Raw genomic sequence first — 19,722 nt, 5'->3', positions numbered from 1 at the left:
AAAGCTGCTGATCTCAAAGGCGGCAGCCAAGTCCTTAAGTGCCGCCGTCAGGCAGCCACAGCCTTTTCACCCAGTGGATCATCTTGGAGGGTTAGGTCCTTTCGCTACTACTCCTCAGTTGGAAGAGCGAGAGGACAGGCTGGTCAAAGAGGACAAAGAGGATTCCCTCACGGTGGACGAAGTTGAGGTGCAAAGCCCACCCAACCAGCAGCGTCTTTACCCCCAGCCACTGCTTCAGCCACCTCAAAACCACTCTGAGGTCTTAACTCACGACAGCCTGGTAGGAGGCAGACTGTCACAGCATCTCAGAGAATGGCGAGGTATTACTTTGGATGCATGGGCCCTGGAAACAGTATCCCAGGGTTACTGCCTCCCTTTTATACGGAGACCTCGCGATCATCCAGCGGGAAGCCATTCGCTAAATGTTCCAGATCCATTCCTGTTGCAGGAAATGTTGACCCTGCTAGAGAAAGGTGCTATAGAACTAGAACCTGTGATGGAGAGGAACAGAGGATGGTATTCTCCTTATTTCCTAATCCCCAAGAAGGGCAGAGGACTGAGACCTATCACGTCTACCCCGATCTGGACGATTGGCTAATCAGGGTGCGTTCACCCGAACAGGCCCAGGAACATCTCTGCATTACTTGCCACTCCCTCCACAGGCTGGGCTTCTCTCTCAATTACAAGAAGTCCCACATGATACCATCTCAGAGACTCCAGTTCATTGGAGCGTTCATGGATGTATCCTTGGGAAAAGCCTGGCCACCCGAAGTGAGGGCTGTACACATTTTGCAGATCGTCACCAAGTGTCTTCTGGCCTTCCACTTTCTGAGGTTCCTCTGCCTCATGGCATCCTGCATTTTTCTGGTGCCAGAGGCCCGCCTGAGAATGAGATCCCTTCGATGGGCCCTCAGAACTCAATGGTCCCAATTGAGATGTCAGACCTCCTTCAGGTTCCGAGCAGAGTGGTGCAGGACCTTCTGTGGTGGGCCTGCAAGGAAGACATTCTGAAGGGAGGACCTTTTTGGCAACCATGGCCGAGAGATAACAGTGTTGATGGACACCACACTCACAGGGTGGGGAGCCCACGCCAACAATCTGACAATCAGCAGTCGGTCTCCATCAGAGTCCAAACTTCACATCAACCTTTTGGAGCTGAGGGCAATCAGACTAACACTAAATGCCTTTCTGTCCTCTGTACGGGTAAAGAATGTCCTGATAATGACTGACAACACAGTGCCCATGTACTACCTCAACAAGAGAGGAGGCTTAGGGTCACTACCACAGTGCAGAGGAGCAATGCAGCTCTGGTTCTGGGCAATTCTAGAAGGAATCTCCCTTTCAGCAGTTCACCTAGCCAGAGAGGCGAACATGGCGGCGGACGCTCTGAGCAAGCAGAGCACTGTCTCCCACAAGTGAGAACTAGCTCCAGAAGTCCTTCAAGAGATCTTCAAGAGAAGAATTTCCTCCAAGAGGAGCTCTAGGAGACGCGTTCGTAGTGGACTCGGAATGTCCACTCCTGTATGCATTTTCTCCAGTCCCTGTCATTCCTCACGTGATCAGGAGGTTGAGAAAGTTCAGGAAATCCATGATCTTAATTGCCCAGGATTAGGCCAGGAGGACATGGTACCGCTGACCTTCTGGACATATCTGTTCTCCAATATGTCTTCCACGAAGAGAGGACCTTCTCTCGCGAGAGGAGGGTCAGGTTCTCCAGCCAGAGGTCAAGACACTCAGCCTTCACGCATGGTTTCTCAGAGGCTGAGCTACAAGAATTGGGCCATCCCAGATGAAGAAATTGAGATTTTGCTTTCGACCAGAAGGCCAGCAACAAAATCCTTATACTGCTGCCGTTGGAACATATTCTGCAGCTGGTGTAGGGAGAAAGATGTGGACCCTTTTCAATGTGATACACCTACGGTGTTATCGTTTCTACTACATCTGGCAAATCTGGGGCTCTACATTGGAACAATCAAGGGTTGTCTAGCAGCGCTTTCCATATTCAAGCAAAACCTCAGAAGAGGCATCCTACTTCAAAATATCCTTAATAACTCAATTTCTTAAAAGGACTCACAAATGTGTTTCCTCCTACACCTTTCCAAATCCCCATTTGGGACCTTAATTTGGTTTTCAAGTTTTTGCTGTGCGCTCCTTTCGAGCCGCTCCATTCCTGCCCTTTAAGGTTGCTAACTTACAAAACTATTTTGTTAGTAGCGATAACATCAGCAGGGTGTGCGAGTTGTAGGCATTATCCTGTAAACCTCTGTTTACCACCTTTTACAAGAATCCTTAAGGTCAAACCCTCTTTTCTACCTAAGATTGTATCAGATTACCATTTAGCACATAAAATGGTGCTTCCGGCCTTCTATCCTCCACCTCATCCTGGCAAGGAAGAGGAAAGATTTCATAGACTCGACCCAAGGAGATCTCTAAGCTTTTATATTTCAAGAATGGCAAAGTTGCGACAACACAACCAACTTTTCATTGGATATACAGGACACAAACTAGGTCGGTCAGTCACCAAGCAAACCCTATCCAGATGGATAATACTGGCTATTTCGGAGTGTTAAAGGCTAGCTGGGAAAGATCCACCCAGAAGGCTTACAGGCTAATTCCACTAGGGGTATGGGAAGTTCCTCTGCCCATAAGAGGGGAGTAATATCTGCGAGGCAGCTACCTGATCCACCATCCACACGTTTACAAAACATTACTGTTTAGACACCTCTAACAATGAGGGAAGATTTGGGAAGGCAGTTCTATGCTCCATACTTAACAAACATTAACTCTCAAATTCTTACTCCCTCCTCCAAAAGAACCTAATACTGCTTTGGGAGTTTATCATAAGATGAGGAATATGTGGGAGGACACAATCCATTTGAAGAACAAGTTACTTACCCCTGGTAACGTTCTTTCGACTGGATGTTCCTCCCACGTATTCCTCACCGCCCTCCCAACTTAACCCACTGTAGAATGTCCGAGCTTTAGGCCTTGAGCTCTTTTAAGGTCTGATAAATTAAAGGCACTTATCACGGGTGGTAATACTGCATATGGGCGGTGAAGAAACAGAACTGAAGCCAACAGGTGCTGCCCGTGGTATATGTACTCGACAATGACGTCAGCTGAGATAGAAGCCCTCGAGGGACATCGAGTTGACTGTCTCGACGCACAGCACCCTCTGCCGAGAGAATCTTTTTTCAAAGATAGCTGAAACTGGAAACAAAGATATCATAAGATGAGGAATACGTGGGAGGAACATTTGGTCGAAAGAATGTTACTAGGGGTAAATAATTTCTTCTTATGCGCATGTGCAAAGCTAATATGTATCAATTTAACCAAAAAGTAACGCTAATTAACATATTCCATTCACATTTAACTACACTTCATGCATATGAAATTGCAACATCGCGCACAGTTCGCCGCACCCCCAGTCACACATATGGCACCCGCAACAGGAAGCCCTCTTTATCGTTGGGACCTTTCCTGACCACCCCAATATTCCCCCCTTTAGTTAATATTTTAACTAACAAATCATAATCATCTTCTTGGGGAGCAACCCTGCAATCATCCCTCATATCGGTCCCAATATGGGCATGCTCCTCCACTGATCAAACACAACTCGTCCCCCAACCATTTACGCCATCTACCCACTGCTCCACACCGTCATCCCAACTTGGTAGAGGACAAAAACCAGCTCCAGTCTGAGTACCCATGTGAGATGAAATAGTAGTGATTCCTGCTTTGGACACGGTCACAGTCTTCATAGCAGCTGCTTTCGGTACCTTGGCAGAAAAGCATTGTAAGAGCATTTGGCAGGACCATAAGATAATAAGAAGGAAGACAAAAATAGGTATAAAAATCTTCACACCGAGGAATGTCTCTGTGTGACTAAACAGTCAGTACTGCTCAAGAATATCCATATGGCTTAGGATAATGCCACCAAAAAGTAGTTTGAGCGCTTATTCCGTTGCAATAGTTCCTGCTTCTCAGCTGTCACAAGCCAAAGATACAGTATGCTACGATGAATTTCCTAAGGAGTTTGAACTTAACACAAGAAGTTGAAAATAGTATTACTCACATGAGGAGTAAACATTGAGTGGAGGGATAATTGTAGCCAACTGTGTATTATTGATTGTAAATGCTTGTGAAGAAAAAATTGAAGAAAAAAATAAATTGTCATCAACAAGTCATGAATTGGGAATACATATTGCGGAAATGAATTTTGAATGTGTATATATGTATTAATGAATTGGGAAAATGTAGATATTAATTCATCCTTCTTTTTCCTTTTTAGAAATTGTTGAACAATTGTATAATTAATTGTTATGTTATTAATGTTTTTTCGAATGAATTCATTTAATTTTTTTTTGTCTTTATGTATAAATGTATTATTGTAAGTTTGATTAAATTCAACTAATTCAATAAAAAATAATAATAAAAAAAACAGTTCCTGCTTCCTGATGTCAAATAAAGTAATTTATTTGTCCATATGCGATGATGAAAGGGATGCAAGAGGTACAGGGGACAAAGGGGCACAGATGTGACTTTGTGCATTGGGCGGACCAGGATCAAATGTTCCTCAGGGATTATAAGGATTGGCACGTGGAGTGTAGAGAAACTCTACACACCCCGCCAGGCTGGAGGAAACTGTCTGGAGGCATAAGATCCACACGTCCCAAAAATGTTCAGAAGGGCAGCTGTACCTGAAGCCAGATCAGCGATGTGAAACGTGTGGCTGCAGTTCCCAGATGTGCCAACGGGTACCGTGCCATCGCCCTTAAAACAGAGAAAAATGGGTGTTTCTCGACAGGTTTTTCTGGCTCCTTGAGCCAAGTCAGATGCTGCAAATAACCTTGCAACACATTTCCACATTCTTGGTTTACATGTGCCACCCCTTCTTCTGAGAATCCCTTCACTCCCCTCGTTTCCCCGGCTCTGCAACTCTTCACCCCTTGCTCCCATCGATTTTTGGTAAAAATAGCCCCGTCTAAACTCAATTGGGCTCTTTGTACACTGGACATTCTTCTGCTCTTTACGATCTGCAGCTGAACATGCTTCATCGATAGGCAAAACGGATGCTGTGACTGATTGCCATTTAAACTGCCCTCAAACCCTGCACAATGCTAGGTGCGCTAGACATAGTGCGTCTGCTACCTCTATTTCCTTTGGGATAAACACCCTAGGGACACCAGACATGTATGGCATGAGAGAGCAAATGTATCCTATTGATCTCTCCCAACCTTCCTCATATGGATGTTCCATACATTATCTACTGCGAAACCATGTGTATTTGTTTTCGGGGTTAGTTCATCATCCCCATTATGCCAAAAAATCAGCATCAATACTTCTTCTGAATCTTGACAATAAATCATCAGATTCTATAAAACCAGATAAATGTAAGCATTCTACATTTACACTTGTTGCCATCATGATGACCAAGAAAACACAAAGAAAATATAAACAATCAATCTAACATATATTATGAATTTTAATATTTCTTATTTTTCTAAATAAAGAGATTCAAGTCCAAGATTTTTGTCCACACACCCCTTTTCCACTAGAATGAATTGCAAATCCTTAGGGCATACTTGACTTTCATCCTGCTTCTGCTCCTGTACCGGTGGAGGGGTACCGGTATCCCTTTGTATGTTGGTGACGTGGATCCAGCTGTTGTTGCTCTCCACCGTCACATCAGTCGGAAACGCCCCTCATTCCAACAGCATACAAGGTCAGGATGAAAACCTGGTCTCCCGGGAGTATCTGTTGCTTGCGTTGATCATCGGTTTCCTTGCCACTTTCTCCTGTAGTCTGTTGGTAAGAATACGCAACCTGTGAAGATATAATCTTAACATTTATGCTTAAAGCCATATGGCACTCCCTAAACTCCTCTCCTAGGACCTCTAAGTTTGTGTGTTCATCTGATGCAGTGTGTGTAGGTGAGAGAGGGGTGTGTAGCATATACCCTTTTCCTGGCGAATTTCTCAAATAAAACAGTGCTAGGGACCGACAATAGTGCCATGACTTTTTTAAATCATTACATTAATCTTTCCATGATACCATTACCTGGCAGGTGGTACATTGAGCACAACCTGTTCTTGATTCCCAAAAGCAAAGTCATTTCTCTGAACATGACATTATAAAAGTGGGTTCCATTGTTAGATTTTAAGCCTCACAATTTCCCACTGTGGAAATTCAAACCCCACCAGAAATGTAGCTGCAGACTTAGCAGCAGGATGTACACAGGGACCAACCTCAAGCCACCGGGAGAATGGACAAATAATTACTATCAAATACCGGTAGTTGTTACATCTCATGAGCACGTCCCTGAAATTTATATGGAGCTCTCTGAATGGCCCATAGGGCCCAGGCAAGACTTCCCTTACTGACCTCATGGGGTTTACGGGATTTAATTATTTGCAAACTGCACAGTTTCCTACGAATCTACTTACCTGTTCCTGGAGGTTCCTCATAAATCATTCTTCCTGGAGCTCTGCTGCAGTTTGTCGCTGAGAAGTGTGCAACGGGTAATCTAGTTGCTCTAGAGACACAAGGAGCAGTTCTACAGGCATTACTACCTTCCCTGTCAACTCCTGTCTTCACAGCAAATCTGTGGGCGGGGGGACACATCCTCTCTCTCTCTTTCCAGAGCTACTTTTCTCCTCTAGGGGCCTTTCCCTGCATCGCTATGATTTTAAGCACCGGGACTGTGGTTTATGGGACTGGCAACTGCACCTGCTGTGACACAGTTTACTTTTTCTGGGAATCTGTAAATGGTAAGGAGTCCACTTCCTTCATCGCCTTCCACAAAAAGTACCTCTGCTTCCTCAAAGGCATCCTCCATAACACCCATCCTCTCTTCTTCCCTCTCATAGGTTGCATAATCATGAGCAATCAGGTTGCAATGGCTTGGCTACCAATGCCACACTATTGACTAGGTGACACCGCATAGGATTTATCGATGTGTTCGATTAAATACCATTGTCTCCTGAAACTCTTTGGGCCATCAAAGCCGACTTGGATTTTAATATGATTGCATGCTCCACATACAATGTCACTGAGCAAACCATGCTAATGGTTTAGACTTTTGAATTGAAAATCCGCTGCCACTAAAGCTTTCTCACAAAGGAACTGTCCCAGCATCACTGGGTCTAGGAGTCTGCTGTAGTAAGCTAAATTTGAGTAGCCTAGGGATGTTTGCTGGGTCAGAATCACTGTCATCACCTGCCCATTCGAATGAGAAAACAGATCAAATAGTTTCTTGTAATTTGGTTTCACCAGTACTGGAGCATTGCTGATCGCAGCCTTGAGTTCCTGAGAGCAAGTCACCATTTCTTCAGACCATTGTATTGGACCCTTCACCCTCTGCACTTAAGGGCCTCACATAACTAGAGTAGTCAAAGATCCACAATAGTTACAGAGCCCCAAAAACTGCTGCATCTGTTTCACCGTAACTGGCTGAAGCGTATTCTGAACTGCAGTGGTTCTCTCTGGCTAATCCTTCCTTCCTGCGGATGATATCACTTGCCCCAAATAAACTACTTCTGCCTGGCAGTACTGCAATATTTTTTCATCCACTTTGTACCCCTTCTCTGCAAGCAGGGTGAGGTGCGTTATTGAATCTCCTTGACACTGCTCCTCTGGAGTGCTACAGGCTAACAAATCATCCACGTACTGAATTACTGTACTGGACCCATGTAAATTCCACAAAAACATTTCAACCACCCTGTTAAAGACATTTATAGATTCACAGTACCCCTAGGGCAATCTTGTGTGCTCGAATCTCTGACCACGATACGTAAACGCCATGAGGTACTGAGAATCTGGGTCTAAGGGGACCGAGAAAAATTCATTTTTTAAATCGATCACTGTGAAGTGGGTCGACCCAGTAGGGATATTACAGAGAATGGTGGCAAGATTCGGCAGCACCAGAAATTATACCTCAACAATATTATAGAGGGGGCGCAAACTCTCTGCCTTCCTCATCTGTGCCTGAGAGAACCACCCTCTTCTTCTTGATCACTACTGCCTCTAATATAATCGCTAAAAAATGGTGCCTGGTGTTACTTCCGGCGGGACAACAGGCTGAAACAAAAACTCAATTGGTACCCTCCATGTCTGATTTCTGATCCCAGGGACCAACACAACAAACCCATTACACCATAAAGAAACAAAGTTGAATGGACAGGCATCGCGCTGTCACTGCAATATGCATGCAAATGTGCTGCTTCTCTTACAGATACAAACCTGGATTTCAGCATACTATACCTTCTTCCATGAAAGCAATCGCCATCTGCAACTTGCTCAAGAGGTCTCGACCCAGAAGATTTGCTTGGATATCTGTAAAATACAACAAAGGCGCAGATACATTTTGAGTACCTACCTTAATATGCAGATCTTCAGTGTAAGGAACCGACAGGATAACTCCAGAGAATCCCTGTGTGTCCATCTTTTTGCCTGAAAAGGGGAACTCACCTTTCTTTGTAGCCCCTGTGTCAACTTCCAGCATGCCTATCCAGGGTTCCTCTTCCAGATCAGTGGTAATGGACAGATTTGGACACCTCAGAGACCCCTGTGCGCTCTGCTACTCCTGGTACATATTAGCACCGGCGTGCGAAAAAGGACTCCCTCCAAAACACTTGCTCCAATGTAATGAGGAACCTTACCTTGGGGTGAAGGATTTTTCTCCCATGTCTCTACCAGTGCCTGTGCTGGCATGGTCGGTGGGATCCCATAGGTCTGTGCAGCCCCAGTCTCCGGGTTCTGTTTAGCCCATACCAGCTGCGATTGCACAGAGCCTGAGGCACATGGTAGTGTCACGGATTGCATCTGCTGAGCTTCCATGTTAAAATACTGTGATCTGTCTCAACAATCTTTGTGAACATGTCTCAACCTTCCACACGACCAACACTGAATTCCATAGAACCCTCCATAGTTGTTTCCCATTGGCCCATTAAACCGGTGCCCCATTCCTCCGAACCCTCCAAATGACCCACTTCCTCATGGAAATCATCCCCTACCACTCGGAAAACCTCTCATTTGCCCTTTGCATACACATTCATTGAACCCTGTGTCATACCCAATTCACCCTGTCCATGTTGTCCCAGTTGCCCCTGCTGTCCCTCCATGGAGTTGGTAATTACTGCCCCTTCCAAACAAATCTTTGCCAATTTTTACTGAACAAGCTTGTCCTCTGCCTTTTGTACCTGTTCTATACTCTACATTTCCTTTTCTTGCGTGGTTTTACAAATATGCACAATATGTGCTTGAATTTCTGGCCAACTTTTGGCCTCCATCCCTACAACTCTTTCTAGATCGTGCTGAACTTCGTTGGGAATTCCCTTCTTTAGCATGTGGTAAAAATATAACCACATGTTTGTCCCATGCTTCTCCCGTCTTTGCCCGCCACATCTCCTGAATTAATGGGATGTGTGTGGCAGGATCATCATCCAATTTCATTGTTTTGGCTAGAATTGAATTTATATCAGGCGTCTCGGGATACATAATCTTCAATGGTCCCGCCATACCGGTGCCCTGCAATTATTAAAAGCTGCCCCATCAGTGGCATTTGTATCCAACTGAACTCCCAGATACCCCAATCTCCTTCAAAGCTTGTCTGACCGCTCACTCATTAGGGCTGTGAATAAGCTCTTCTTGTCCCCTATGGCCAACATGACACCAGCAGTATTTATTCATTTATAGTTTGCTTGTAGGCACTTATAAAATAAGAAAATACTGTTTCAAAGCTCCCACAGGGCAGGGAGGGGGCAAATACATTAAAAACACAATATTTAAGTGCGGTGGGGGGAAACCTACTATGTACGCCTACCATGCCTTGTGAGTATTCAGAACGTGCAAGTGCAGCAAGGAAGAGGGAGGAGGGTCTAAGTGCTGGGGAGTCCAGCTCATGGGTGAGCCACAGATTAAGTGCTAGGGATGTTGTGTGCTACACAGATTCGGCCATGGGAGGTGTAAGTATGTTTCTCCAATGCATAAATCCACTTCCCTGCCCTTGCAGTGAGCAAAGGCGATTGTCTTCATCAAGTTGTTCCAGTCCATGTGTGACCACAGGACATAATACGCCTCTCCTAGATCCTTTTGGAGCAACGTAAACAGAGTTACACCAGATTTTACTGGGGCATCTTCTAACTGCTGGTCTCACTCTCTCCAGTTCTTCCACCCTTAATCTATCTGCTAACTTAGTAGTAAGGGGAGTTATTCCCTTTCCGCCCTCCATTCTCAGTCTTTCTGTAGCCCTACCCATCGAAGGAGTTACCCTTCCACTTTCCTCGCTCTCCGACTTCATAGGCATTGCAGCTGATGGAGGCATCACCTGTGTCCATCTCGCAACCACTGGAGTGGCTGCTAGGGATAATGGAGGTTCGAGCTCAGGGCATGTGTACCCCTCTGCGGGCGATGAAGGTTAGCACCCATCCTGCACCATCCTTTTTCAGTGCCTCCTCTGAAACTTTAACACTTTGGGCCTTTCTGCTTTTAGCTCTAAAATATTTAACTGATTTTCTAGTTTCTAAACCGTTATCTTAGGTCCACTCGCTGGGCCAAGAATGGAGCATTTTACCTAGTTTTCCGCAACCATTCCCAATTGTATTTTAGAATCTTCGCCCTATAACCAGTAAGAACCTGACACAAATGATTCAACAGAGTCCCCATACACCAACCCAAATTATCCAAAATAATTTCACCAAACCAAAGCCGGACCTGCGGCACAAATAATCTCCACCAAAGAGCCCCTTCTTTCCCCTTCCCACTTTCTTATTAGCTATCCACAATCATTCACCGTACTTGCTTGCACTGCAATTACTTTGCTCAACTACTTGCTTTAATTCTACTTCTCACTCTTACACAAAAGATAGCATCTTATCAAAAAACACTTGCCGGCCAATGCTTTTCACTACAACACAGCTGCTCTCACTCTCTTAATCACTCTACTACAATACCGTATTTTCCTAGCTACAGGAAGTTTCCCCTTCACTACTTCGACTAACCAACAAAAGCAAGAGCTCCGCCCACACAGTCAATACAGTAGGAAGAATGCCCAGGGGTATACCTCAGGAACGTATCTACAGTTGGACTTACCATAAAATGCCACTCCACCTCTGTGAGGGCTCGAGCCAACCAGACAAGCAAACTAAAGGGTATCAAGGCAAACCTCACAGTGGCTGTGCTGGGTGGGATACAAACTCACACCTCTAAAATAACAAAGTAGGTAAAAATTTATACAAGGGACTTACAACGTAAAACAGTTCACTCACTCCTTCAAAGCACTCACTCTTTCCATCCCATCATACTTGACTAGCTTCACAAACTCACTCCAAGCCTACCCTTAACAAACCCTTTAAATCAAAAAACAGCTCTCCTTTACCCCGATTTCCCCTCTTACTTTACCCCCCAAAGGTGCACTTGCATGAACCCGCAGAGCTCCAATGTGGTGCTCTGTCAACTTGTCCTGCATATCTGGGCCATGGCACCATGCTCCCCAGGAACAGACGGGCCTTTAACCAATATGGTGCCTGCGAAACCTCTCTTTTTCACTGTGCACAGAAGACTGGTCCCCACACTGAGGCGCTGCAGCCGAGTTGTGGGGACAGGAGTCCCCCAAAGTCTCGGAAAGCCAGGGGTCCCTTTGTAGTCACCAAATTGTAGGGGCAGGCCCCTAATCACCTTAAACCAAAGCGGGCCTGCCACCTAAGAAGAGAGTGCACATTTTGTTTGTAAAGCAAGTTTATTGTACATTTGTCAGGGGAGCAGCTAGATGACTCTATTGAGCCAAACTAACCAAAGTATCAAGGAACCACATAAGTTGACACATTATATACAATTTTGCAACAGTTAAAACACTCCCATATATTTTATTGCAATCTACCCCCCACACATGATTGGACAAAACATGTCCAAGAACTCCCATCTTTCTCCAATTCTTCCATTCTCATTGGTCATTGATTATCTGAACTACCATCTTCAGATCATATTCATAGCACACCCCTTCTTGGGATTCGTCAGTGGAAGGTCAGTGGTAGGTCATGACATCATTAAACAGTTAAAAATGTGTGTGCAAACATAATTTATTACTAGTAACAACTGGCCTGTGCCCTTTATCCTTAAACATTATTGCACATGGTTTGCATAGATACTTCAAGCGATATGAAGGAGGCTGAGTAAACCGGTTCTCTTTGAACTGACAATAGCTATGTCATCCGCTCCGGCTTACTGCCTACATTGAAACATTCTAATCTAAATAACTGCCATTTCATCATGCACAGCACATCTGAGAATACAATTGAAACTCCTGGGTTTCAATCACTTAGCCTAAAGTGCTACTTAACCCCATATTTATTGCTGGTCAAAACAAATAGCTGAAACTCTTCTGCATGCTCCCATGCACTTGAGATTACATCTGCTTTCTGCGATACTATCAGGCCATTAAAACCATGACCGGTTTCTTTAGCCAAGCTGACCATCGACAAAGGTTGTAGTTACTTATTCACCCATCCTCTGGCCTCTGAAATGCTGCAAAACCAGTTTCTCAAGGCCAAACCATGATTGCTGTGTTTTAATCCATTTGCAATAAAGGCCGACTAACTGGAGATTTTATCAATTCCTTGTGCATGTTTATCAGTGTGCATGCATGTTTAACTGTCGAAGTGGGTTCCTATGACCAGTCCTCTTCCTTGCATGCGCATTATGGAAACTCCTTGTTGATCGTGTTTTATATTTCATTTGGGTCTTTTGGCATTTGTCTTTTTACGTGCGTGTAAAGCTAATATGTATCAATTTAACCAAAAAGTAACACTAGGTAACATATCCCATTCACATTTAACTACGCAGGATACATATGAAATTGCAACATCACGCCCAGTTCGCCGCACCCCCAGTTACAAATATGGTACGCGCAACATAAACCCCTGTTTATCGTTGGGACCTTTCCTGACCACCCCAACAATACACACGCATCAGCATTCAGACAGAATTCATTCTTCATTCTCACATTCATCCTTGCACCCATACTCCATTCAAACACACTCTCCAAAACACGAACACCCAAACAACATACACTCTCATTCACATACCCACTTAAAAACACAAACCCTTGCATACACGCGCACACAAATATATGGTACCAGTTATTTCATTGCTAAAAAAAACATTGAGGGGCACTCAATATATATATATATTTTTCAAATTTGATTTTATTGGTTTTGTACAGGAGGAAAAAAGTAACATATTCGGCATCATAATTGTATCAACATCTCTACCAAAGCTTAGTTCATACTATCCTTGTGAGATACTGTGCCAGCATACATTGTTGAACGACCCTCCCCCCTCCCACGCCCCCAGAACAGGTTATTAGCACAGTTGAAGTACATTATCATGCATGCATATGCAATCCACTTGGGGTCATCTTTCTGCTTAACCATACAGGCGTTCACAATGTTATCAGCAGGATACTTTCCAAATCACTGGGCTGGTCACAGTGAAAATACAGTTGAATGGGCTACCGGTCCCATCCTCCACCAGCATCACATTCATACAGGGTTCTGTGCAGGGTTAGATGCGTGTATATCCACAAAATCAATCCACAAAAGTTCATGTTGGGCTGATTTGTCATGCAGAGCAGCTGTGATCCTTTCCATTGTACATATATTTGTAGTAATAGTAAATAATAAATAGTAAAGGGGCTGCTATTCCAGCCACTCTAGACACTCCCTCCTCATCGTCTTCCAGACCAAACAATACTAGGAGAGATGTAAGTACTCTGGAGATACCCTCTACCTGCTTTATCCAGCCCAGGACCTCATCCCAGTACACCTGTATCTGAGGACATTCCCAGCTTTTTTTCCACATTCTCGACAGCACCCAGGACTAGTAGTTGGAACATTTTGGACAGTCTGTAGGGGTCATATTGCCACTTATGCAATCATTTAATAGCATGCAACTTGTACTGTGCAGCAATTGATACTTGTGAGGGTGTTTTACATATCTTTGCCCATGGCAATGGTCAAATTCTCTTCCAAAATCTAGCTCACACCTCTGTTTAAGCTTTGTGATTGATTTCAAGCCAGTTTCTAGTAATGCTCGGTACATGTGGGTAATAAAACCTTTAGTCTGAACCATTGTATCGAGAAGCTTTTGAAACAGTGTGAGGTCTCTTTTCGTGTCTTTGTTCCTCAGCCCTCTCTTGACAGTACACCTTTAAGCTGTAAGTAAAGGAAGGCTAAGATCGGGTTTAATAGGAGTGCCTCCTCTAACTCTGAGATGGTCAAAAATACCCCCTCCCTCCACAATTGCCCGACCCTCTCCAAGCCTGCGTCTAACCATGATTGGTATTGTGAATGTTCAGGAATCTCTTCACAGATCCCGGGGACCCATATATCGCCTAAGGGGGACGGCCGCATTGTGACACCTACCATGGTCGCTCCTTCCTTCCATATGTTCCGTGTAGTACCGAGTATGGGGTGGTCTTGAAGTCTTCGCAAGAGTTTGGGTCGTGGAACTCATAACCATTTTGAAAGTGTGGCCGGGGCTAGATTATCGTTGTCCAATTGCACCCATTGTAAATCTTTCCTATTTCTTAAGTGTGGGATCAGCACTCGCAATTGGGTCGCTTGATAGTATAGCTTGAGATCAGGGAGGCCTACCCCACCTTGCTCCTTAGGGAGTATGAGGACTTCATATGCTATTTTCGGTTTCTGTCCTTCCCAGAGGAAACGTAGCATAGCGCTCTTCACCTCTCTAAAAAACCCGTCCGGAACTTTCAAGGAGAGGTCTTGGAAGGGATATAAGAAACGAGGGAGACATACCATTTTGATAGCGTTCAATCGACCCATCCAAGAAATTGTGAGGGGCCGCCATTTAGTCAAATCGGCGTGGAATGCGGAGAGGAGCTGCGGGAAGTTGGCCTTGTACATTTCATCTAAGTTTCTCATTAAATATATCCCTAAGTAGCGTAGCGTTGAGCCGCCCATCACCAGACCTAATCGGCGGAGTTCTCCGGCCAAGTTGGAAGAAGGTTCTTGGAAGGGAAAAAGGATAGATTTTGACCGGTTGATCTTAAACCCTGATAACAAGTCGTAGGACTCGATAAGCTGTATAGCCCGGGACACTGAGGTCCGAAGATTCTGTACATGGAGCAGGATGTCTTCCACATATAATGCCAATTTGTATTCTCTTCCATGTACCCTCAAGCCTTCAACATGGCTTTCGGCCCTGAGTGTTTGGGCAAGAGGTTCGAGGGAATGGGCAAACAATATTGCCGAGAGGGGACAAGTCTGCCGTCAATATTTTTTTTAAACCTACTTTACAACACTTTGCCCAAATATTCTAGGGCTTGAGTTTGTTTATATAATTGCACCATTCCTAAAATATGTTGGACAGGGTGTTTGGTGGGTTAAAAAAATACTGAGTACCCTCAATGTTTTTTCCCAGCGATGAAATCACAAATATATATTATTTATTTTTCTTACTTGCAGCCTCGCTCCGGATTCCGGTCTTTTCAGCTTTGCACAATCTTCTGTAATGAAGGCCCTTCGGCTCCCGTGCAGCATACAACAGGAACCAGGAATTATAGGCTGATTTCTGCATATGTCTGGAGGAGCCGGAGCGTTTCCATCACACTGCCTCTTTGGTCTTTGGGCCCTGGATGTGAAGCAGGTGGAAGAGCACTCCGTCACACATTCAGGCCAGCAGCAACCCAGCCTGCATCCTCAATGGGCCACACCAGGTCGGGGAAGCAAAAATGCCCCGGCCTTGCATGACTTATTGGGTATGCGCTACTGCACTTGCACGATCTGAATGCAGCTCTGCCTGAAGATCGTATGTCTGTTCTCCCTTATCCCTTCATCCCTTAATGTGCACTTGAAAAAACTGCATAATCGCCGTCAGGCTTATTTGCTGTATCTAAACTGTTAAATGTATCATATTCACTTACTCTGCCTGTGCAGACTGTTATCGTCTCAGAAATTCAAGGGCTCTGAGCAACTGTTGTTTTGCCCCGTGTTCCCACCCTGCTTGAGCGCTTTGAAACACTGCCTGTATATAGGTGCTTTATAAATAAACATTACCATTACTACTGAACTATCAAAAGGAGACCTTGTTTCCCTTATACAGTTGAGAGAAAGCTAGCCTAGGAACGCTCCCTTAGCTGCTTGCTGTGTTTTCACTGGGCTGGCTTGGCTCGTCCATAATGGGGGCAAGTCGACACCCCATTGCTAATTATGGACGGGCCGCCCCTGCACTGGAATGTGCCTGTGTCATGAGTGAGGCTAAGAGCATATGGCCTTCCACTCACCATTTATTTTTAAATTTCTTGTTTTGTAATTGAACAAGAAGCAGAGTACTTCGATCAGAAACACTGCATATGTGGATGTTAACAGAGAGCGGAGCAGTCCCGTTGCAAGGTGCTTTATAGGCTGAAAATAGAAATGGGTATGTTACACATTAGAACACAGAATGGGGAGCAGTTGCATACCGACCTGGAGCAGATAGGGGGACAGCTTTCCTCGCACAGGTTCCACCGAGGGGACATTTGGGAGCAGTTCCAGGTGCTGCTTCTGCGAGAGATGTTAGGAGGGCCCAGCAAGTAGACAGTGTGCAGCCGTTGGTTCATCAGCGTCCTGTGCAGTGAAGACTTTTTCACATTTCTCTTTGTTTCTAGCAATGCCCCTCTAATGGGCAGCATTTTAATCAATGGCTGTAACAGACATGACAAACTATGTGAGTGAGGCCCTTTCCTCACAAAAGTCTCAGCTCTCGTTAAGTGTTACGATGGATTGTTTGATGTGCAAATGTCTATATTATTCATAACAAGAAGATGCATACGTTTGTCAAAAGAGGACTACCATAAAAGGGATTTATCACAAAGGCTCGTCTGGCTCTTTCTAAGTAAAAAGACCCGTCAGGCAGGTTAGGGAGATCTTACATGTTCTAATGTAAAGTCCGAAGATATGTGCAGTAAAAATGTGTTTTATATGTTCGTTTGCTCAAATGTACTCGTGTGCATGTGCATTTGTATTTATTTGAAGAACATGGATGTCAATTGTGAACACAAATGACTTACAATAACGCATTTACAGATCCCGGAAGCATTCCCATGAAGGGTGCCTGTACAATAGCATAAATGTGAGCCAGTTTATGATGGTCTAGAAATATTAGGACATATACAAGGGACAAAACAAACAGAAACAAAATGTATTTAAGAAAACAGATGACATTAACTTGAGGGGGCAAGCGCTTCAGACTAAAGAGGAGTACTAATTAAATATACTAAATAGCATTATTAAGTGTCACTGCAGGAGGTGGTGGGGTCAAGTATGGTGAAAGGGAGAGAGGGCAGAGGGAGATCCCTCTTTAGCAAGAGAAGTGTAAGCTGAGCTTTGAAGAGATCCACAGCTGGACTGGCTTTGATTGCTATGGGCAATGGGTTCCAGTGGAGCAGGGTGTGTAATTAGAAAGAACGGAAGCGAGAGGTGGCACAGGAAGGGTATGGGACGGTGAGGTTGAGTTCAGAGGAGGATCGGCGGGAACCAGATGGTGATTAAACTGAGATACAATCAGACAGGCACTGAAGAGCAAGTCCATTGAGAAAGCTTTGTAGACTAGAAGAAGGAACTTGAACAAAGAGCAGTTGTGCCTGGAGAGCCAACAAGCATGTTGTTGGTAGGTAGAAGTGGAAGGGGGTTCTGGGTAGGTTGTTGAGGGTGCGTGTAGCAAAGTTGACAACTTTGTCTAGAGGTAGGAAGGAGTAGAGAGGAAGGACAAAGAGTAGGCTTGAACAGTAGTCCAGTTTGCCGAGCACAAGAATGGAGATTAGGGTTTTTGTAGGGTGGTTAGATGTTCCCATATGGCTTTTGCTCAGGCTTCCTTGCGCGCATCGCCGTTGAGCGAGTGCATATGCACGTCTGAGACACCGATTTCTGTTGCATGGAACAAGACTTTTCTCTTCTTTGTGGGCATTTGCCGTGAATTTTCCCTCCCTATCTGTAGTCCCCCAGGTTTACGAGGAGGCGGGTTAGCCACCAAACACCCCTTAGTGCGCTTCCATCACTTCCCTTGAGCCTCACTCCCCCACCTTCAAGCACATTTCCCCCCCTCTTCTTGAGTTTCCTTTGATACTGCTCCTCTGGCTTCCACTCCCAATTCAACTCCTTTGCCCCAAAACACATGTATGGTGTGTGACTGCATACACCTGCACGTGGCCCTCTCTGCCACAGGGTTGTCTGTGTGGAGAAGGGTTAGATGCTATAGAAATCTACACCTTAAAGGTCTTTCTTTTGGAGAGGCTTTTCCCAGGTGACCCCTAACACATGAAAGTCTTAACAGCCCCGCTGACTGTGTGGAACTGATAGTCAATATGTTACACTGTGCGGGTCAACGTTGCAGCATTCAAAACGAATGAGATGAGTGCAGTATAAGAAAGAAAGAGCAAGTACAGACTGATGCGTCCGTACGACAATGCATACACCTAAACTAATGCATTATTTTGCCCACTTCATTAATATTATGGTCTAGTAATGTCAGGAAGGAGTACTGCACCTTTAAAACACTTGAGTAAAAGCATACACATCTGTAATTGGAATGCATTTGATGGGCATTAGACAAGACATTATGAAGGTCGAATTGACACAAAGTTATGGTTTCTGAACTGCAAAGCCAACGCAATACAAATCATACATTTGTGTCAATTCAACTTTCTAATAACTTGAGTATAATCATAAAGGTTTACGCGTTTAGCTGTAATGTTACTCTTAAGCAGTGTCCATTTCTGCAAACAGTTAAAGTGACTACTCTGCATTATTGGTATAATCGCAAGTGTGCCTTTCACACCAAGCTGTTACATGTTTAACAGTGAGTTTGTCTGTGAGAACAACTAATGGAGCCTTCACTTTCCACAGTGCCAGCATTTTCCAAATGAATGCAGCCTATAACGCGTGCCTTCTTGTGTTTCGCCAGATCTCCTACGAGGACGTGGATCGCCTGAAGCCCCATGGGATGGTGCAGAATGCAAGGATACCCTACTTCCTGCAGGACAGGACCCGCTACATGCAGTATTTGCAGAAGATCATGGAAGTGAATGATCTGAGTGATGCCGAGCTCCAGGAAATTGTCTTCTAGGCCGTCCTTTAGGGCTGTAGCTGTCTGTGCTCAAATGGAACCGACTTGACTTTAACAGAGACTGTAAATTGCCAGTATTAAAAAGAGCGAGACCAACGCATTTATTTCTTTATGATAGCCTGCAGTATTTATATCCTGTTACCACATTTGATTAAACAATGCAAATGACAGAGTACTGGTCCTGGAGAAGTTGTTCGAAACATGTCTTTCTTGCCCTCCTATCTGGGTTTCCCCCAGACTATTTACGTGTACATTTATATGGTATTTGAGAAGGTTTTTGTGTGTTCTGTATTGTTATGATTAAAACCAGACTGTACATTTCTATATATTTTCTTTATGCGATATCTGTCCTAAAGGCTTGCAGTAATACGTGGAATTCTTCTATTGGAAATAATTTTGAAGACAATACCTATGTATATATATTATATATATATATATGATCTATATATATGTTTTATTCTTTTTTGTGTCTTAGTGTATACAAACTTTTCACAAACAAATAACTTACTCAAAGAACACAGTTCATGAAAAATACAGGTCTCGATACAAAGATGTATGGACAATTGCTGAGCATTCACTTCCCCCTTATGGTACATTTCA

The 19,722-nt window shown here is 44.4% G+C and overlaps 1 protein-coding gene across 1 annotated transcript in view; it reads left to right on the top strand.

Moving 5' to 3' along the window:
• MATCAP2 (microtubule associated tyrosine carboxypeptidase 2) overlaps positions 1 to 19,446 on the top strand; it is a 536,488-nt gene extending 517,042 nt beyond the window's left edge. The window contains exon 7 of the mRNA XM_069613255.1: positions 18,961 to 19,446. Within this exon, the coding sequence (XP_069469356.1) occupies positions 18,961 to 19,122 (162 nt within the window). The 3' untranslated portion in view covers positions 19,123 to 19,446. The remainder of the gene's footprint in view (positions 1 to 18,960) is intronic.
• Positions 19,447 to 19,722: the final 276 nt, after the last annotated feature.

The sequence above is a fragment of the Ambystoma mexicanum genome, chromosome 5p, assembly GCF_040938575.1.
Source record: "Ambystoma mexicanum isolate Mex_15411 chromosome 5p, UKY_AmexF1_1, whole genome shotgun sequence".
NCBI classification, from domain to species: domain Eukaryota; kingdom Metazoa; phylum Chordata; class Amphibia; order Caudata; family Ambystomatidae; genus Ambystoma; species Ambystoma mexicanum.
Note: the sequence above shows the minus strand (reverse complement) of the source record. Positions and strands in the feature narration are given on the sequence as shown.